The sequence below is a fragment of the Actinia tenebrosa genome, unplaced genomic scaffold (genome assembly GCF_029948245.1).
Source record: "Actinia tenebrosa isolate PJP-AT-01 unplaced genomic scaffold, QUT_ActTen_1.0 PGA_scaffold0__85_contigs__length_37466705, whole genome shotgun sequence".
NCBI lineage: Eukaryota > Metazoa > Cnidaria > Anthozoa > Actiniaria > Actiniidae > Actinia > Actinia tenebrosa.
Window position 1 is genome coordinate 35,748,870 of NW_028292569.1, and position 17,600 is coordinate 35,766,469.

The 17,600-nt window shown below is 35.5% G+C and overlaps 1 protein-coding gene and 1 long non-coding RNA gene across 3 annotated transcripts; both read left to right on the plus strand.

Annotated features, from left to right (window-relative positions):
• Positions 1–269: 269 nt before the first annotated feature.
• On the plus strand, positions 270–7,702 carry LOC116288354 (uncharacterized). Of its 2 annotated transcripts, XM_031695122.2 has the most exons (11): positions 270–459; positions 1,264–1,644; positions 1,744–2,010; positions 2,231–2,566; positions 2,865–2,921; positions 4,180–4,278; positions 5,087–5,117; positions 5,285–5,324; positions 5,989–6,101; positions 6,278–6,317; positions 6,759–7,702. In XM_031695122.2, exons 1-11 carry the CDS (start codon positions 381–383, stop codon positions 7,641–7,643), a joined length of 2,328 nt encoding a protein of 775 aa, XP_031550982.1. In that variant the 5' UTR covers positions 270–380; the 3' UTR covers positions 7,644–7,702. The 2 variants fall into 2 exon arrangements, with proteins under 2 accessions (XP_031550982.1, XP_031550983.1); XM_031695123.2 differs by lacking the exon at positions 4,180–4,278.
• A 2,505-nt stretch (positions 7,703–10,207) lies between these two features.
• Positions 10,208–14,134, plus strand: LOC148914182 (uncharacterized). Its single transcript, XR_016118992.1, has 2 exons — positions 10,208–10,865; positions 11,198–14,134. It is a non-coding gene; the product is annotated as an uncharacterized LOC148914182 (long non-coding RNA).
• The last annotated feature ends 3,466 nt before the right edge of the window (positions 14,135–17,600 follow it).

Sequence of the window (17,600 nt, forward strand, 5' to 3'; positions counted from 1 at the left end):
TATTCATATACTTTTATACATATATATGTAAATAAATATTTAATATATAGAGAGTGAGTTAGAGTAAGAGTGTGAGAGAGAGAGAGAGAGTGTGTGTGTGTTAGATATTGATTTTTCTTTTATAGAGGGCCACAGGTTTGTCAGTTTTTAGTACTGTTACGTGTTTTACCCTCTTTAAATAAAGTTTATTGATTGATTGAGCGTAAACACAAGGTCAACCTTCGATGAACCACAAACAATTATTCATTTGACAATGAGCAAATGTTAAGAGTCAAAACATGGTCTGCTAGTGTGTAGGCCTTCTGGTCGTTCTTTATACATGAAATATATTATCACTACAAGATCTTCATCCATATAGTACAGTGACGACCCATTCATAGATGACTTTCATCAAAAATCAAAACATTTCGCTCTCAGTAGTTATTATAATCTGGATTTTGCTTTTACTTCCTCGTGTGGGTAAGTTAATTATTTCTCTTCTTCTTCAGGACAATGGTAAAAACAAGTTGTATGTTCGATATGCGTAATCACCTTTTATAAACTATAAAAAATCTATAAGGTATTTGATTTTAACAATAAAACTGACGCAGATTTATTATTCAAAGTACTTGATGCTTTCATCGTTCAATTGGCAGAACTACGAGTTAGATTATGCAATGTAAATGCAAAACATGAACAATAATGCTCACCGAGACTAAGCGACCAAAATATTTGCAGTTATTTGCGCGGTTTCTCTTCTTATGTACACTCAATTGAAGAATAGCTGTCGTGTTCAGAAACCATTAACATAAAAGCTGAGACCGAAATGGCACACGCTAAATGACATAATTATAATTTATTCATTTGCGCCATCCATGCAGTCGGTTTAGAATGCCAAACGCGTATTAAAAACAGTGGATGATGCGACGGGTCGCCAGTCAAAACATGCATCTAATTAACGTACTTCCCATGGCCATGTGCCCCGGCAACGATTTTTCAAATGAGTGTATATAATCCTTCTTTGTTTTTTATAGTCCATGAAACAACCTCGAAAGCCTCCCTCGTCTGTGATTGGTTGTATTCACACGATTTCACAATGATCTTTATTTTTTACTGATATAGGTGCACACAATGATCTTACTAATACCGGATTTGTAATGGCTATTTATGTATTAGGTTTGACAAGTATACTTTAATTAAGAAAATATTTTTTCGTCATCAAAAAATGAAGCTTCAAAAGAATTAAAACAACCGTTACAATTTCCTTCCTTTTACATGGTTCAGAAACCGCAGTACGTTTCACTCACCATCCTCCCAGTGTGCTGTACGTACAGACAGGACAATCTGCCAGGTTCGTGTGGGATTACACCGTTGACAACAGGAGCGTAGAGTTTGGTCTGAATTCACCAGAATGGAGGTTTTACGATTCTCAGAACAGACGATCAGTTATTGGTAGTGAAAATGGTACAAATGGATGGCAATGGGCTATCGATTACAGCCAATGTCCTACCAGGTTATTAATTCCTACTGTTCGAATCAGTAAAGAGTCCACTGCTACTCTGGTCATCTCTAATGTCACTACTGCTGATAATGGTGTATATGCATGTACTTTGGTGTTGTCAGCAGGATCATCTATAGTTAGTAAAGTACAACTCATCGTTACAGGTATGCCACAGGAATTAATTACATTTAATTACATATTCTAAGATTTAGTCAGGTAATCTAGTAAAGGTTTTTTTTGACATTTCAATTGATTTGATATAGTTCCCCCAGGTCCTGTAACCATAACAATAGACGATGTAGAAGCATCATCCATAACTGTCAGATGGACCAGACCTGCTGATAACGGTGGAAGTCCTGTCACTGGCTTCAAGGTTGAAGTCAGTACCAGACCACCAGTGATTACAGTGAATACTCATACTGTTATAACAGGACTGAAAGCGAATACACAGTACACGGTCAAAGTGTATGCTCGAAACGTTGATGGATATGGCAAAGAATCATTGAAGGTCATCTCTACCAAGAAACAAGGTAATTTGTTTTAAATTGTGATATATGCACATGTTTTGTCATGCTTTTCTTAGAAAATCTCTCAATCTAAGAAACAATTTAAAAAAGTCAACCGATTTCATTTACACCTTCCAGCCTTACAATTTACCTTAATTTAAACTAATTCTTAATCTTTCCAACAAACGAGAGACAATAGAGATTACAAACCTAAGCTTTGTTTCGTTACTATGTTCTTATCTAGGCAAACCAGGTGTTCCTCAACTAACAATAAGCATCACCCATACCGTAGAATTATTTGTCAGATTGACATGGACAAAACCAGATGACAATGGAGGAGAAATCATAATGTATACCATTTACATGAAAGAGAAAGATGACTTTAAATGGACAAAAGTTATATATATAATTGATTCAACAGTTCTGGAGTATATATTTACAAAAAGTATTCAATACGGAAAAAACTGTACGTTTCTAGTGACTGCATGGAATAAATACGGAGAAAGTGTTAACAATGATGTGATGGCGAAGACAATATCCATACCTCTGACTAAACCGACAACTGACACGAACACAAGTGGTACGTGGAAATAATCATGATTTAACTTCACTTCATCTTGCCTCAGTAGCTCGTGTCTTACAAACTTGTGCCCCACCCTCCACCCTACTCCCGTTCAATAAGTTCGTTGTTATTGTCATTATTTTATTTTACTTGATACGGTTTTCTTTGTTGTTCGTACGGCTTTATATCCCATATATCCCTGCTCATTACGAATTCATACTATATATCTAGATTAGATCCTTGAATAGCTTGACTACATAATTGAATAGCTTCGTTATAATGGGCTTCACTAACAAAAGTTTCCCTTTGTTTATAGGTTATAAAGGTAACACTATAACCAGCTATATAGACACAAGTGGAAAACACTCAAAATGTAAGCAATGAAATATTGAAGATTCTAAACTGGATTTCACTCTTAATGATAGAATTGTGCAAAGAACACACCCAAAATGCAATATTATATTATGCAGAACGTAAACATGCTTAAATACGATTGCTTAGTCATTACAATTTGTGTTGAAAGCATTTTAAGTGGACTTTGTGCAATACTTAATCATGTGTCTGATACAATAGAAGATAAATAAGTCACTTTTTTTACATTCTGCATCTCATATGATATCTTGAAACTCATTAGATATAGGTAAAAATGTAAATTAGAGTGCTTTTGATAAAAGCGTGAAACGCTAATTGCTAAATAGTACTATTTTGTTAAAAATTAGTTGAAGCTTGAAGAGCAAATGGACACGTGCGTAGAATAAAAAAATATTAACAATACACAAGTATAATGGTTTGAACGCTTTTATCAATTCCTGCAAAATCAAGACACAAGACACATTTCAAGCTAAAATATCCACCATACGCAAGTTAAAAGGTTTTAAAATTTTTATTCCTTCGCGCTGCTGCAAAATCAAGGCACGAGATACATCTAAAGCTAAAATAACCGCAAGCGAAATGGTTTGGCACACTAGAAGAATAAGTGCTACTTACTCTATTGTAGCTTGCTCAACTTACAAATACTCTGGCTGGCTGTAAACGTCAATGAATATACACGGCATTCAGTATCACAAAAGTAATCATACGTTGTCGTTTTGTTGCATTTTGTACACAAGCGTTTCTAAAACGTGCTTGACTGCGTTTGACTTGATTTGATTACAAAAGTAATCATACCTAGTCGTTTTGTTGCATTTTGTACACAAGCGTTTCTAAAACGCGCTCGACTGCGTTTGACTTGATTTGATTACAAAAGTAATCATACCTAGTCGTTTTGTTGCTTTTTGTATACAAGCGTTTCTAAAACGCGCTCGACTGCGTTTGACTTGATTATTCGCACAATCGCGATTCAGTGATTGCACGTGCACACTAAATTTACTAATTACTAATTTGTACAAAATAGTACAATTTAGTATTTGTAAAGTTTCACGCTTTTACTAAATGCACTCTACAACCTTTTTGCAATCAAGTGTGTGTGTATATATATATATATGTTGCAATATGCATAAGTTTCGACCCTTTTGATATAAATTATACAAGTATATCAAAAGTATATAATAAATAATGGGATATTTCGCCTGTCAGTATAAAATCTGAAGGATATATGTATATTTTAGTTCAACATATATTTTTATTCAAAGTTCTTATCGGTGTTGGTGTCGTAGCTCCGATATTTGTTGTTTTGCTGGTTCTTAACGTACTACATTTTCTATACACGTGGAAAAAGACCAATGCCAATGGTATGTGTAAACGCTACGATTTACACCTAATTGAAAAAACGTAGTCGGGTTCGAGATGGTCATATTATGGAAGCTAAGACAGAAAAGGATTATGGGTACTCCTAAATGTGTATTATATTTGCATATAGACATGTAAAAATGCACAGTAGAGCAAAGTCAGCCGACCTAGATTGACAACATACCAAAGCCATGATGCATAAAATGTGCACAGGAAGGGAAAACTGCAATACGCATGAAATTAGCATAATTGTTTGTCTTCCCATGCTCCCCTTCGGTCTTAGCTTTGATGATATATAACCACTTTTGAACCCGGCCACGTTTTTTTCAATTAGGTGTATTCAAATTCAAGACTAGTGGTACATATAAAAACTATGATTTACGACGAACTAAAATATACACTTATTTCAATAAAGTTAGTCACCTGAAAAGCTATAAAGCTGAGGCCGACAAGGATCATGGGTAGATTCATTTTACTCGTTCAACCGCTCATGTTCATGGACTTGCGAATCTTTTACCGGTTACAGTCTCACCTCTTCTGAGCATCATCGAGCTGCAGTTTGTATTAAGAAAGCTTTGTATATATATGCTTTTTTGATATGAAAAGTTTCCCATGATGCTCAGTGATCTCCGCTTTCTAGGTTTTTGATGACTAACTTTATTGAAATAAGTGTTTGACTTTTATTCGAAAGCCCCGGCCTTACTTCCAGCTACTTTCCTAATTGTTACAGCACATCGATATATAAACTACTAACACATATTAATAACATAACTGATTTAACTCATGACTTATGGCTTAATTATTTCTTAGTGGAAAACGGAAGAAACACAAGTGAGGAAACGTAAGTATTTTTATCCTTATTATTTCGAATTCGTAGGTTTCCTATTTCCAGACAATTAATATGATATCCTTTCGCTAGGTTTTCTTGCTGCTACAATTCCCAATTGTTTAACAACGCGTTACCGTTATCACGTTTTATGTAATTGTTTTTATCTCATATTATTGAAGGACAACTAATCAGCAAGAAGTGGATGGTCAATCATACGAAGTAGGTAGATCTTCATGCAACTAAAAAACGATACAGGAATATACCAAACTTTTTATTATTTAGCATTCTATAAATGGGTGTGGGTATGTTTTTATTTTCGAATTCATCGCGTTCTTGGCTTTTCGTCACGTCTGTTTCAAAAGCAGGCTTTCATTATATTTGGCCATGGTGAGTCTTTTAAATAAAATGTTTTTATTATGGTCTAGAAAAAAATTACATTCAAAAGCTCATTCACTTGCAATACAAAAACAAAAATCATATTAATTTTATAAAGTTATAGTCTTGAGGCTTTCGTGTTTTTATATAGATTATACATAAGGTTTTTTAAGTTTTGAAGCACGATGTGTTAAAAACATTTTGGATGTTTCAAAACAACTAAACAACTATAAAAACTCTGCACCTATTATCATACCTCATTCTAATGAAGACTACCACAGCGTAGACGACGAAACGTCAAAAATGTTTTTAACACATCGTGCTTCAAACCGTAAATGTATAATTTATAAGTTATATTTTGCTGCTGATACACGATAATCGATCACTGAATATTGCCTAAAGCACTGAAGAAACCAAATTCAATGGTTTAAATGCAACTTCCTGAAATTTAGTTATCAATGACTTTTTTCTTTCTTTAATTTTCTTTAATTTTGAAATTATTTTTTAGAACGCAATCGAATTAAGTAACACATCATTGTCGGCTATAAAATCGGGATCTAGTCCAACATTAAGTTCGGCCCCTGAACAAGATGAAAACGGAAGAAACACAAGTGAGGAAACGTAAGTATTTTTTTCACTTATTTCGAATTCGTAGGTTTTCTATTTGCAGACAATTAATATGATAACATTTCACTAAGTTCTCTTGCTGCTACAACTACTTATTCAAATAATAATTTTCTATGCGTTACCGTTATCACGTTATATTTATTTATTTATTTTATCTCATATTATTGTAGGACAACTAATCAGCAAGAAGTGGATGATGAAACATACGAAGTAGGTAGATGTTCATGCAACCAAGAAAAAAAAAGTACAGACTTATACCGTATTTTTTAAATTTAGCATTCTATCAATGGTTTTGAGTATGTTTTTATTTTCGAATTCATCATATAATGTTCTTCTGTTCGTTACGTTTGTTTGAAAAACAAGCTTTCATTATTACATTTTGGTCGTTTAAATCAAATTTTGTTATGATGGGCTAGAAAAAAATTAAATTCAAAACTTAGTCACTTACGATACAAAAACAATAATAATTAATATTTATTTTATAAGTTATAGTTTGCTGCTGATACACGGTGATCGATCCCTAAATATTGGCTAAAGCGTTAAAGAAACGAAGCTCAATGGTGTAAATGCAACTTCCTGAAATTTTGGTATCAATAACTTTGTTTTTCGATTTAATTTTCTTTAATTTGCAATTATGTTATTATTTTTTAGAATGAAATCGAATTAAGGAGCGCATCATCGTCCGCTATGAAATCGGGATCTAGTCCAGCATTAAGTTCGACTTTTGAACACGATTCTGTCGAATTGCAACAACCACATGGTGATCAAATTCATGTCAAGACCATTGTCAATGAGATACCCTGTACGTCTAATGGACCAAGTCATTATCAGGAATTGTTGCCTATTAACACTTCACAGGACCACAAAAGACCAGTGTACGAACCTCTTCGTACAGGAGTCCCGCGTAATGATAGTGACAGCACAATACCAGTGTACGAACCTCTTCGTACAGGAGTTCCGCGTAATGATAGTGGCAGCACAATACCAGTGTACAAACCTCCTCGTACGGGAGTCCTGCGTAATGATAGTGGCAGTACAATACCAGTGTACGAACCTCCTCGTACGGGAGTCCCGCGTAATGATAGTGACACCACAATACCAGTGTACGAACCTCCTCGTACGGGAATCCCGCGTAATGATAGTGACAGCACACTACCAGTGTACGAACCTCTTCGTACGGGAGTCCTGCGTAATGATAGTGGCAGTACAATACCAGTGTACGAACCTCCTCGTACGGGAGTCCCGCGTAATGATAGTGACAGCACAATACCAGTGTACGAACATCCTCGTACGGGAGTCCCGCGTAATAATAGTGACAGCACAAAACCAGTGTACGAACCTCTTCGTACAGGAGTCCCACGCGATGATAATGACAGCACAATACCAGTGTACGAACCTCCTCGTACGGGACTCCCGCGTAATGATAATGACAGCAGAATACCAGTGTACGAACCTCTTCGTACAGGAGTCCCGCGTGATGATAATGAGACGAGCATGTACCAACCACTTGGTTTGATAAACCAAGGTTCAAATTAACAGACCCTGCATGCTAATGGGAATGACATAAAGTGCATTAAACTATAACTTTTCATATATTTTGAGTTTGAGTTTGAGTTTTTAGAGCAAAATTATTTTTAGATGAGTTGGTCAAGTGACCTTGGACCTCACTTCCACGAGCCCCAAAATTTTGAATTAAAATGAGCAGAGGGTTATCGTTTGCTCATAAAACTTACGTTATGGTGTATTTAAACTTCTCCACAGAAGACGTAGGTGACTCTGCCCTATCACCTGACCTGCAATTGCTCGTTTAGATGATATTATGCAAAATATAGGACACATAAACTGCTTGTTCAATCAAACAATTACCCTAAATAAGCAAAGATAGTCCAGGTGTTTAGACGTATCCTTATACCTTTTATTATGAAGAATATATGGAAATACAACATAACGTTTTAGGTACAGATGATAACCATTGCCCTTTTTATTTCTATTTTTTTATGGTTTCGTGAGCAATTGAGGATCAAGGTTACGTGACCGCCTCTTCATCCTAAAAACTAAAGATCATAAAGTTATGCGTCGATTTCAAATTTAATTTGGTAAGGATCGAGTGAAAAACGACAACATAAAATAAAACGATTTTTGGCCCTCGACCCAGGCCTTTTACCTAAAAGTACTAAACCTTCAGAATACCTCACTAACCGGTTTTGATAAATGTGCTTATATCGGGATCCGGCGCTGCCTACGTGAAGCAATGACTTAGTTGTGAACATGATTCCGCACCTTTTAGACTGAATAAATCGATTACCTGAAGTCACAGCCGCAATATTGGTGTACATTTGACAATAACACAAATATAACTGCCACCTCTAATGTCAGTCTTTAGGGATGAGAAGAAGCAGTCTATTGATCTGACTTTTCTTTGTTGAAGAAACGCCAAAGAAAAGGAGAACATATAAGGGGTTGAAATCAATATGCCTTCAACAGCTTTTTTAATTTATGCATACCTAGTAGGGCTTGCATTTATAAGCGCCCGCTGATCACGCGCTTACCACTTGGAGGTCATACATACAGTTACTAATAACCTCATTTTGTGTTTTGTTCCAATAAATTGTTGATCTTGTATTGTTTTTGTTTCCTCTTGCACTTCATTCACAGGTTAGTCTAAGAAAAACACTAAACTAAAGGTATTATGAAAATTAAATTTAAGATTAACAAAAATCAAAACGTTAGCTTATTAAAAGTCTTGGACCGTTATTTTAATGATTTAGCGATGAAGTTACATGGATTGAGATGGGAGCTTAAAATGAGCCGAAAAACTGAAAATCATAGGCGCGTGTCATGCATATGACAATTCCGAAACAACAAAGACTGAAACTCCATCTTTTGTATATCTCATCTAACAACAGACTACTATGTTTAATGTGAAATTGTCGTGATCCCAAAATTTAAAGGCGTACTTCCTTTGTATATTGATTGACAGAGCGGAAAAACCGGACGCATGCGCATTAGAGACTATTTTCATGAGCAATCCAATTTATAAAATAAATTAAATAGTACGCACGCTGTGATTGGTTGATAGCCATGTTTGCATGAGGATATGTAAACACAGTTGTGACCTCACAACTTTCGTGTTTTCCCGGTACAAGTTCAAAAATTAAAAATTTACAGTTTCTTTCGAGGAAAAAAACGCCCCCAAAAATGTATTTTGAAGACAAAGTTCCAAATTTTGACTTGTGTCAGGGCCACAGGCATAACCCTATGGTCTCATGCAGGTCTTTCTGATCGTAATATCATAAAAATCTCTCGTTGGTCACCGCAAAGAGAATTCCCTCAGGAGCTACAACACACGTCCTCCGTCAGGACAGCTGCGGTTGTTCAGCGACGTGCTTTCTCATGATTTAAATGCACCGCCAATAAAGAATACAAGTATTTCAAGGAAACAGTCAGCAGCTTCAAACTTTTTCCAGCGATAGCTCTTCAGCTCCACAAAATATCTTCTCGAGGCAAGACGAAACAATCAACTTCGCTGCCATGTTTTCTCGCTGTCAAATTGAGCAAAACCACGTTTCTTTCAACCGAGAATTCCATTCACAGTGACACTTGTTATCCACTTTTGATCACTTTCGTAAAGATAATCAATTCTGAAATCTTTTATTAAGATTTCTATTCAATCTTTGGACATTTCTTTGTATTTGTTTTAAAGTTTTAGAATGATAAATGTTTAAAATAGCTAGCGATTCTTTCTCGCTTCACATTTGCCTCCTTGGCGTTTATTACACAAAATTTGATTGGCTAACGATCGAAGTTCATGATGTATGGAGAATTTGTATTTTGATATGAGAATCAAATTCAAATAAAGATTTATTTTCTTGCAAGTGGTAATGTTTTCCCTTAGTATTTATTTTATAAAAGCAATAGAAAACTTTTTTCTCTGTGTTTACATAGCCTGATAGCAACACTCGGGGGGTTGGGAGAATTCTCGACAGTTATGCAAACCCTCGACTACGTCTCGGGTTTGTATAACTGTCTCGAATTCTCCCAACCTCCCCTCGTGTTGCTATCAGGCTATGTAAACACGGAAAAAGTTTTCTATTGCTTAAATGGCGGACGAAAGGGGGAAAAATCTGTCTCTTGGAAAATTGCTCTGAAAACGGACAAAAACGCAGCAATGACACTCAAAACTTTTCAAAACAACTCATAATTCGCCGGATCCCTTGATCTTGGTAGTTGTTTTGAAGCTTATTGTCGACTTGACGCCAAAATAATGAATTTTACGTCTTGATTGAGAAGGACTTCGATCGCATCTCCTAGTGTTCGATGACAAGTGGAAATTCTTAAAATATAAGGACAGACATGGATATATAAGCTTCATACTTCGGCAAAAGAACAATAAGTGAATGAACTTAAACATATCAAATAGCATCCGAAAAATTTTGAAACCATTTTTCAAACGAGGCATTTGAACTCGACGACACGTTGCTTTCGGCATCATCATCATCGACCTTTATAATCCAGCATTAAAAGTGCTAGACAGGGTCTGGACTTTGAGTAGCAGACGAGGATGGCATATGGGGCAGTTGCGAGGAGTGCGAGCAGGCATGCAGAGGACGTGGAAGAAATGCCTACAAGTCAGGGTTAGTGTGTTGTCGCCTTCGGTTCCGCTCTGCTAAATCACATGCTTTTTGTGAGTCGGTTCTCCTTCTCCCCAATCATATCCAAGTGGAAGACTTCTTTGGTCCACAGTAGCATCAAAGTAAGGTAAATAATATGGCTGTTAAAATTCATGTAAAATCAAACAATTTATCACAGTATACATAATTGTTTGTGTTCATCTGAGTTTGTAATTTAAATACTTAAACACAAATTCGTTTTACCTGGAATTTTTTTCTCCCTTGGTAGTTTTACTGTACCATCTCCACTGTTCCAAATATCCCTAAGCGGGTCAATGATGCACTCTGCAGCAAGGCAACAGAGAATAGTCCGTGTGCCTTTGTGTGAATGAATGAACTTAATTTACAAAAAAATAATACCTAAATTATAAAATATATATGGGTTCTGCTGAAACTAAAAAACTATCTTTGCTATCTTAGGTTTGGCCAAACAGCCCAGGAGCACATCGTACTGCAAACTTCTTTATTTCTTGTGTGTCATAAAGAGGATGGCCATTGTCATAATAATGCAAAGTCAGCTCTTAAAGAAATCGTCGGAACAGCTCCCTAAAGATTGGTGCTGTCACAAACATTTTTGATTTATTGAAACTGAAAGCTCAGTTGAGAAAATTCAATAAGGGTAAATATATGTATGTATATATATAGATATAGATAAAGCGATATGCAGAAATTCTGATCCAACCAAGTATGTAGTATATAACTATATAGGGGTAATAAGGGGTAATGCATTATGGGTAATAGACCAGCGGGTTCAAAGCTAAGTACCCGGGTACCAAAGCGTTGGTTGGCCTACCAAGTGTGAACAGCGCTAAAGTCAAGAGGCTGGAACTTTGTGTTAATTTTTTAATACCTCTACACTATTAGGAAAAACTGTCATATTGTAAACGGTTTTATTGATGTAAAGTAAAACATTGGAAGTTTTGCAATGGTCAAGTTTAAAATCAGTTGTGAAATCGCTCTTCTTGGAAGTTTTGGTTGAAGTGAGCTCAATTCTGAATTTGTTCTTCGCTTACTTATATGTGCCCTTCTAAAACAATCAAACACTCCGAGGACAGCAAAACCAAAACAGTCGGTAATATGACTTATGACAAAAGTGGTACAAAAATTGTTCATGAGCTACTCTGGATAGGATATTTTGCTTTATTCCTAGTCTACCATGTTATTGTTATTGAGCGTCAACTTAGTCAAATTTCAATTGATGAACAGGCTGAAAATAATTTCTAGATAAACGAAGGTTAATCTTACTTGAGAGAGGCATATTCTTCCACCTCACCTCTGATTACTTAGTGATTCTTTGTTGTTACTTTTTCTTTTGTTTCTCTCTCTCTCTCTCTCTCTCTTGGCTCAAGCTATTAAAAGCTTTGCATTTTATGCAAAATAGGTTCACTCACGAGATTGAAAGTTTGAATATTAATCATAATTGCATTAAAGCCGTTTGTATTAATTAAAATTACGTAAAATAAACAGCAGTTTATATTGAAAATAACGCCGACTGTCGAGTTATAGGCAGGGTGAAAATTCTTTTTCTGGTTGGAACAAACGCAGTTTGTTTTGAAAGGTAACTTATCTTAAACAAAACGAGAGCCAACGCTTTGGTACTTTTAATCCCGCTTTGAATCCCGCGAGGCCATTACCCATAATGCACCCTGTGGGGATAACCAGAGGGTAAAAAACCCTCTTATTTTGCTGAAGGCTGATCAGACAATGTTGAAAATACCTTATTTGGTATCCAAAGACAAAATGAAGAAATAAAAACCAGAAAAAGATAGAAGCTTAAATACATTTAAGGCAAATTTTAAACATTTTTTCATAAGTTGATACATTTTCTGTAAGACCAAAACTCTTCATGATCTGTACATGCAAAAATGACTTGAATAATGAAAAAATGAATAAACTGATAATCAGTATTGTACAGATAAAAGCAGGTATAGTATAAATTCAATTAAGAAACCTTCCAATTTGGGACAGTTTTTTGATTGGTTACCCCCCAAAAACACAAGGCATTATGGGGATGTGAAAGTCGAGGATTGTTTAAACACAAAGGATCTTGGTCATCGGAGGGGGTCAAATCAACACAAATTCACTGAAAATAATAATTGTTCTAAAACCCGTATCAATCCACGAAGAGAAGTACAATAGCCAGCAAACGCTCGGAATATTTTAAGTACATATCATATCTCAAAACCAGGCCATTTTAGATTAAACTGTTTCGCTAGGAGCAAATTTTGTTGAATTTTCTATTGGATTTGGTGATTGTATCACCCACATAAAAGAGCAGTGACATCCTAGTGAAATAGGCCAATTGGAAAACCATTGTCAGGTTGGAAAGGTTGAGTGAAGCTAAGACTGAAGGGTGTTCTGGGTAGTCTATATCCTAGTTATTTGGAGCATGTTTGCATATACAGACATGTACACAAAGAGTAACAAAATTCTTTATTTGCTAACTTCAATTAGACTGTGTTCAAGAGCTGCAAACTTCAATATGCATAATATTAGCATCATTGATTGGTTACCCAGGACACCTTTCAGTCTTAGCTTAGATAATTTGACCGTTTCTGAACATGACACTTTTTTCAATTTGGTGTACCAGTATGTAAGGTCAATAAATGTATGTATGTGAATATGCATAAACATGTAAAAATTTAAATTGCCTTTAACACTATATTCTCAGTATTGATTCTGCATAAGGTGGGCTCTTTAATGGCCAAAAATAATCATATAGTTTCAGTGGTGCATTTTTGGATATATAAAAATAGGAATGCTTTCCAAATATAATTTATCTGTACTAGTGATATTTATCCTGACATCACAGTTACTGGAATATGACAAGGATAGACCTTCATTACTAAGTTCAAGACATCACTCAACTATATAATTTTTTGGGTGAACAGCTTACCTCTATATCAATATACTGAGAATATTATCAGATTGCATAGGCATTTCTCTGATTTGTTGAAGGTAAGCCTAAAAGGGGGATTTAAGTTTTTATTTCCTGTTTATTTTATTTTTACATGAGAGCTTTTGCTTCAACATGCTGTTTTCTTGTTGAAACTCCCCTACTTGATGTGCCAAATGAACATTTGCCCTTAGAAGTGAGTGGTTGTGCTCTTCCTAGTTCCGTTATCCTCTCCTGCATCTCTTTTTATCTCTCTTTTCCTGTGTCTGATTTGTTTCCTTTATTTTGCTAATCAATTTCCAAATTAATTATTTTCAGTTATATAACAATGTTCATTGCAGGTTCTATAAAAAACTGTTTGAGATTAAAAGTCTTTAGGTCAATATATTATAGAAATGGTTTTACTGTAAATAAGAAAAAGCTGTCTTACTTGAGAACTTCAATAAAAGTATAGCCCTTCAGTTTGTGTCTGTCTTTCTATTTTCTTATGTAATGGTGGTGAGGAACACATTGTCTAGACATGTTGCTGTTTTTTTACATAATTATAATAAGAAAGAAATATTAATGCTTTTCCCCATACCTTTCTCGTATTTCGTGGACAATACGAATCCATAGACGTGATGTGACTATTTTTATCGGCGTCACTCAGATGCCCAGAACATGTTTGTACCCCTTTTGGTTGGGCTTATCTCGTCAAACACTAATAGGCGCTGAGGGCAGGGACAAGTGAATCATTGCAGGTCTTTTCATGGACAAGATAACAACAGGTTTTGTTGTTTTTTTACGCTTCAAATGGTAAAAGAACACTGAAATAGAGTACTCGAAAGGACTATTAAAGGGCTTGAAAAAAGGCGGGAATTTTAATGTCTTCAAGATAAATGAGGACGAATGGTCCAAGAAAATTGATGTTTATCATTAATAAAAGAACATTTCACGCTCATCAAACTCAAAATACAGTAATTTAATATTATTGAAGGGCAATAAAACAAGTTTTCCAATGGCAATGCTTGGCAAAGCAGTGTAGGTAAACTTACGTTTATTCGGCCCACGTGTCGTGAGTTCAAATGCCTCGTTTGAAAAATGGTATCAAAATTTTTAGGATGCTTTTTGATATGTTTAAGTTCATTCACGTATTGTTCTTTTGTCGAAGTATGAAGCTTATATATCCATGTCCGTCCTTATATTTGAAGATTTTCCACTTGTCATCGAACACTAGGAGATGCGATCGAAGTCCTTCTCAATCAAGTCGTAGAATTCCTTATTTTGGCGTCAAGTCGACAAAAAGCTTCAAAAAAACTACCAAGATCAAGGGCTCTGACGAATTATGAGTTGTTTTGAAAAGTTTTGAGTGTCATTGCAGCGTTTTTGTCCGTTTTCAGAGCAATTTTCCAAGAGACAGATTTTTACCGCATCTCGTCCGCCATATTGGATTGCTCATGAAAATAGTCTCTAATGCGCATGCGTCCGGTTTTTCCGCTCTGTCATATTGATTATAATTATAAATAGAATTTTTTTTTTTACAAATAATCGTAGGAGGAATAACTATTTCAGGTTTCCTCCAGTTGACATAAACGTCGTAAGCTCCACAACAAATTGTGCTAATTACTTAATCAGTAGAAATGTATGTCTGTGAAATCGAAAAGGCTTTTTTAAACCCTTTGTTTTCTTGAAATATTGGTCTGACTTCCTGCTGTAGGTAAGGGAGAAACTCTTGAATGGCATGCTTTTCTGAACTTGTTTATATTTCAAGAAGTTGTTTTAAGAAATCTAATATCGGGAGATAGGGCTTGTGGTTTGAATTAACTTCTTTGTTCAAGGAGACTCGAAAGCCTACTGAAAGTATAAAGTAGGTAAAGTATTATTATGATTTATAAAGACTTCCAAACTGGAGGTCATAAAAACCTGAATCATATCTCGATTGTGCATCTTGGGAAGTGTGGACAAGCCAAGCCCACCACACATAATGCAATTAACAATGTTTTGTTGTCCTGCTGCTCTTAATTCATTTAAGAGCTATGGCTTTACAACTGATTTTAATATTCTTTTTAAATTACGCTAATCAAAGCCTTTGTATAGAAAGTTTTTTTTCGCATATGGATCCCAGAAGGCTTTGCAGTATAAGTTTGTAGTAATGATCGTGAATACCCTATTACCTCTCACATAAAAATCAAATTGTTGCCTAATCGCATTCAGAATCAAACTCTACTTGCCATTTCGTTTAGCATTTTCTACTAATGATAATTTTAATAGGGTTCCAAGCTCTGTAAAGCCTAATATAGCTGTTTAACTAGGGGTGTCCACAGCTTTATCTCTTTTTCTTTTCTTTTTTGACTTTTATTCTTGTAATGACCCGGTTAATGATAAACTCAAGCACGAAACTTATTTAACAAGGCATATATTGCCCTCTTCAATTTTTTATTAGTGACTGATTATCAATACTATCAACAGCAACAACTTCAAGATAACGTTGATATAGGCTGTTATATTGTAATTTACATATTCTCCCAAAAGCACTGAAACTCCTCCAAGTATCACAGTTGTAGAAGGTGATGAGATCGTACTCAGCTGTACAGCAGATGGTTTTCCACCACCATCCCTATCATGGACGAAGGCTGATGGTGTCATCAAAGATGGTCACACAGTAGCTGGGGGAACACTTAGAATACCTTATGCTATCAAAAGAGATGCTGGCAAGTACGTATGTACAGCAAAAAATACTTATGACAACAGGGAACACACTAACAGTGCAGCTGCAACTGTGGTAGTAAAATGTAAGTATGGCTAAGCTGAATTTCAGTCAAGTTGTCGTCAGTGTATCATTTCTCGATATGTTTGAGTAACATTTGTTGAATTATAGCATGCCGGGTGGCGTTCGCGGCTAACGCGTCGTCTTTCACCGCTGTGAGTCCAACGGGACGGGTTGCCAGTTCGAGCTCTGCAGTCACCACATGTGAATTGAGTTTGTTTGATGTGCTGTTCTCTCCTGTGCTACGAGGGTTTTCTCCGGTTTCCTCCCTCCGTAAAAATCAACATGTGAGCTGAGCGCTGTGTTCATAGAACATTGAATGTAGTGGTAGTGCCTGTGAGCGAAAAGTGTCCCCAATTAGTGCGAAAGCCCTAGAACGACTAGACATTTGAATAAAAGTAATTTTATTTATTAAAATAAAAGTAATTTTATTTATTAAAATAACAGTGATTTTATATTAGCAAACAGGTAACAGTCCTTTTTTGAGTCATGCTTCTTTTCAAAGCACCTGTCATTCCTTGAGCGTTTCTTTGATCTACAGTAATGCCTAAAAGGAGAGAATAAATACGAATTTGATTCCAACAAGAAATCGTAGTTTGCAATTCCATAGTTATTTCACAGATAAATATAGAAACCTGAGGAGTGAGGTTCCGCCCACTAAACGTCTCATCTTAATTCGTTGTTGTAATTGTCTCAATTGATAGTGTTCATACCTTTTTTTAATATCTCATACATATTGCACCCTACTTATATGAAAGCTTTAGGTTATACCGTATTTTCTGGCGCTCTTTTTTATGGACTTAGTCAAGGTTTATAAAATCTCGGTGAAAATTCTCCACTGGTTAGAATTTCATTGTGTACTTTATTATTTTTTGCTTTCTTAGTCCATTTCTTAAACCTCAATCCTTTACCGCTAGCCTAACTTTAAAATTGTACAACTTCCCAAGCCTTACCAGTGGTGAAAACAAAAGCCGCAAATTTAAAAGATATAATACTTCTAACTTTATTGTTAAGTCAACATTTAAGATTTTATGTTTATGATATTTTGCGTCTATTGCGTGACAACCGTCACGGCGAGATGGCTATAATCTCTTTTAATTGCAGTGCCGTATAAGTTGATTGAAAGCTAATAAAGACAATTAGATTCGTGTGGCTCTGTTAATTACAGCCTCATTTATCGA

Excerpts from the sequence above, each read along its gene's own strand:
- LOC116288354 (XM_031695122.2), top strand. The coding sequence starts at position 381 with ATGACTTTCATCAAAAATCAAAACATTTCGCTCTCAGTAGTTATTATA. Across the intron at positions 460-1,263 it reads GCTTTTACTTCCTCGTGTGG|AAACCGCAGTACGTTTCACT; the intron begins GTAAGTTAATTA and ends TACATGGTTCAG. Across the intron at positions 2,922-4,179 it reads AAGTGGAAAACACTCAAAAT|TTCTTATCGGTGTTGGTGTC; the intron begins GTAAGCAATGAA and ends TTTTATTCAAAG.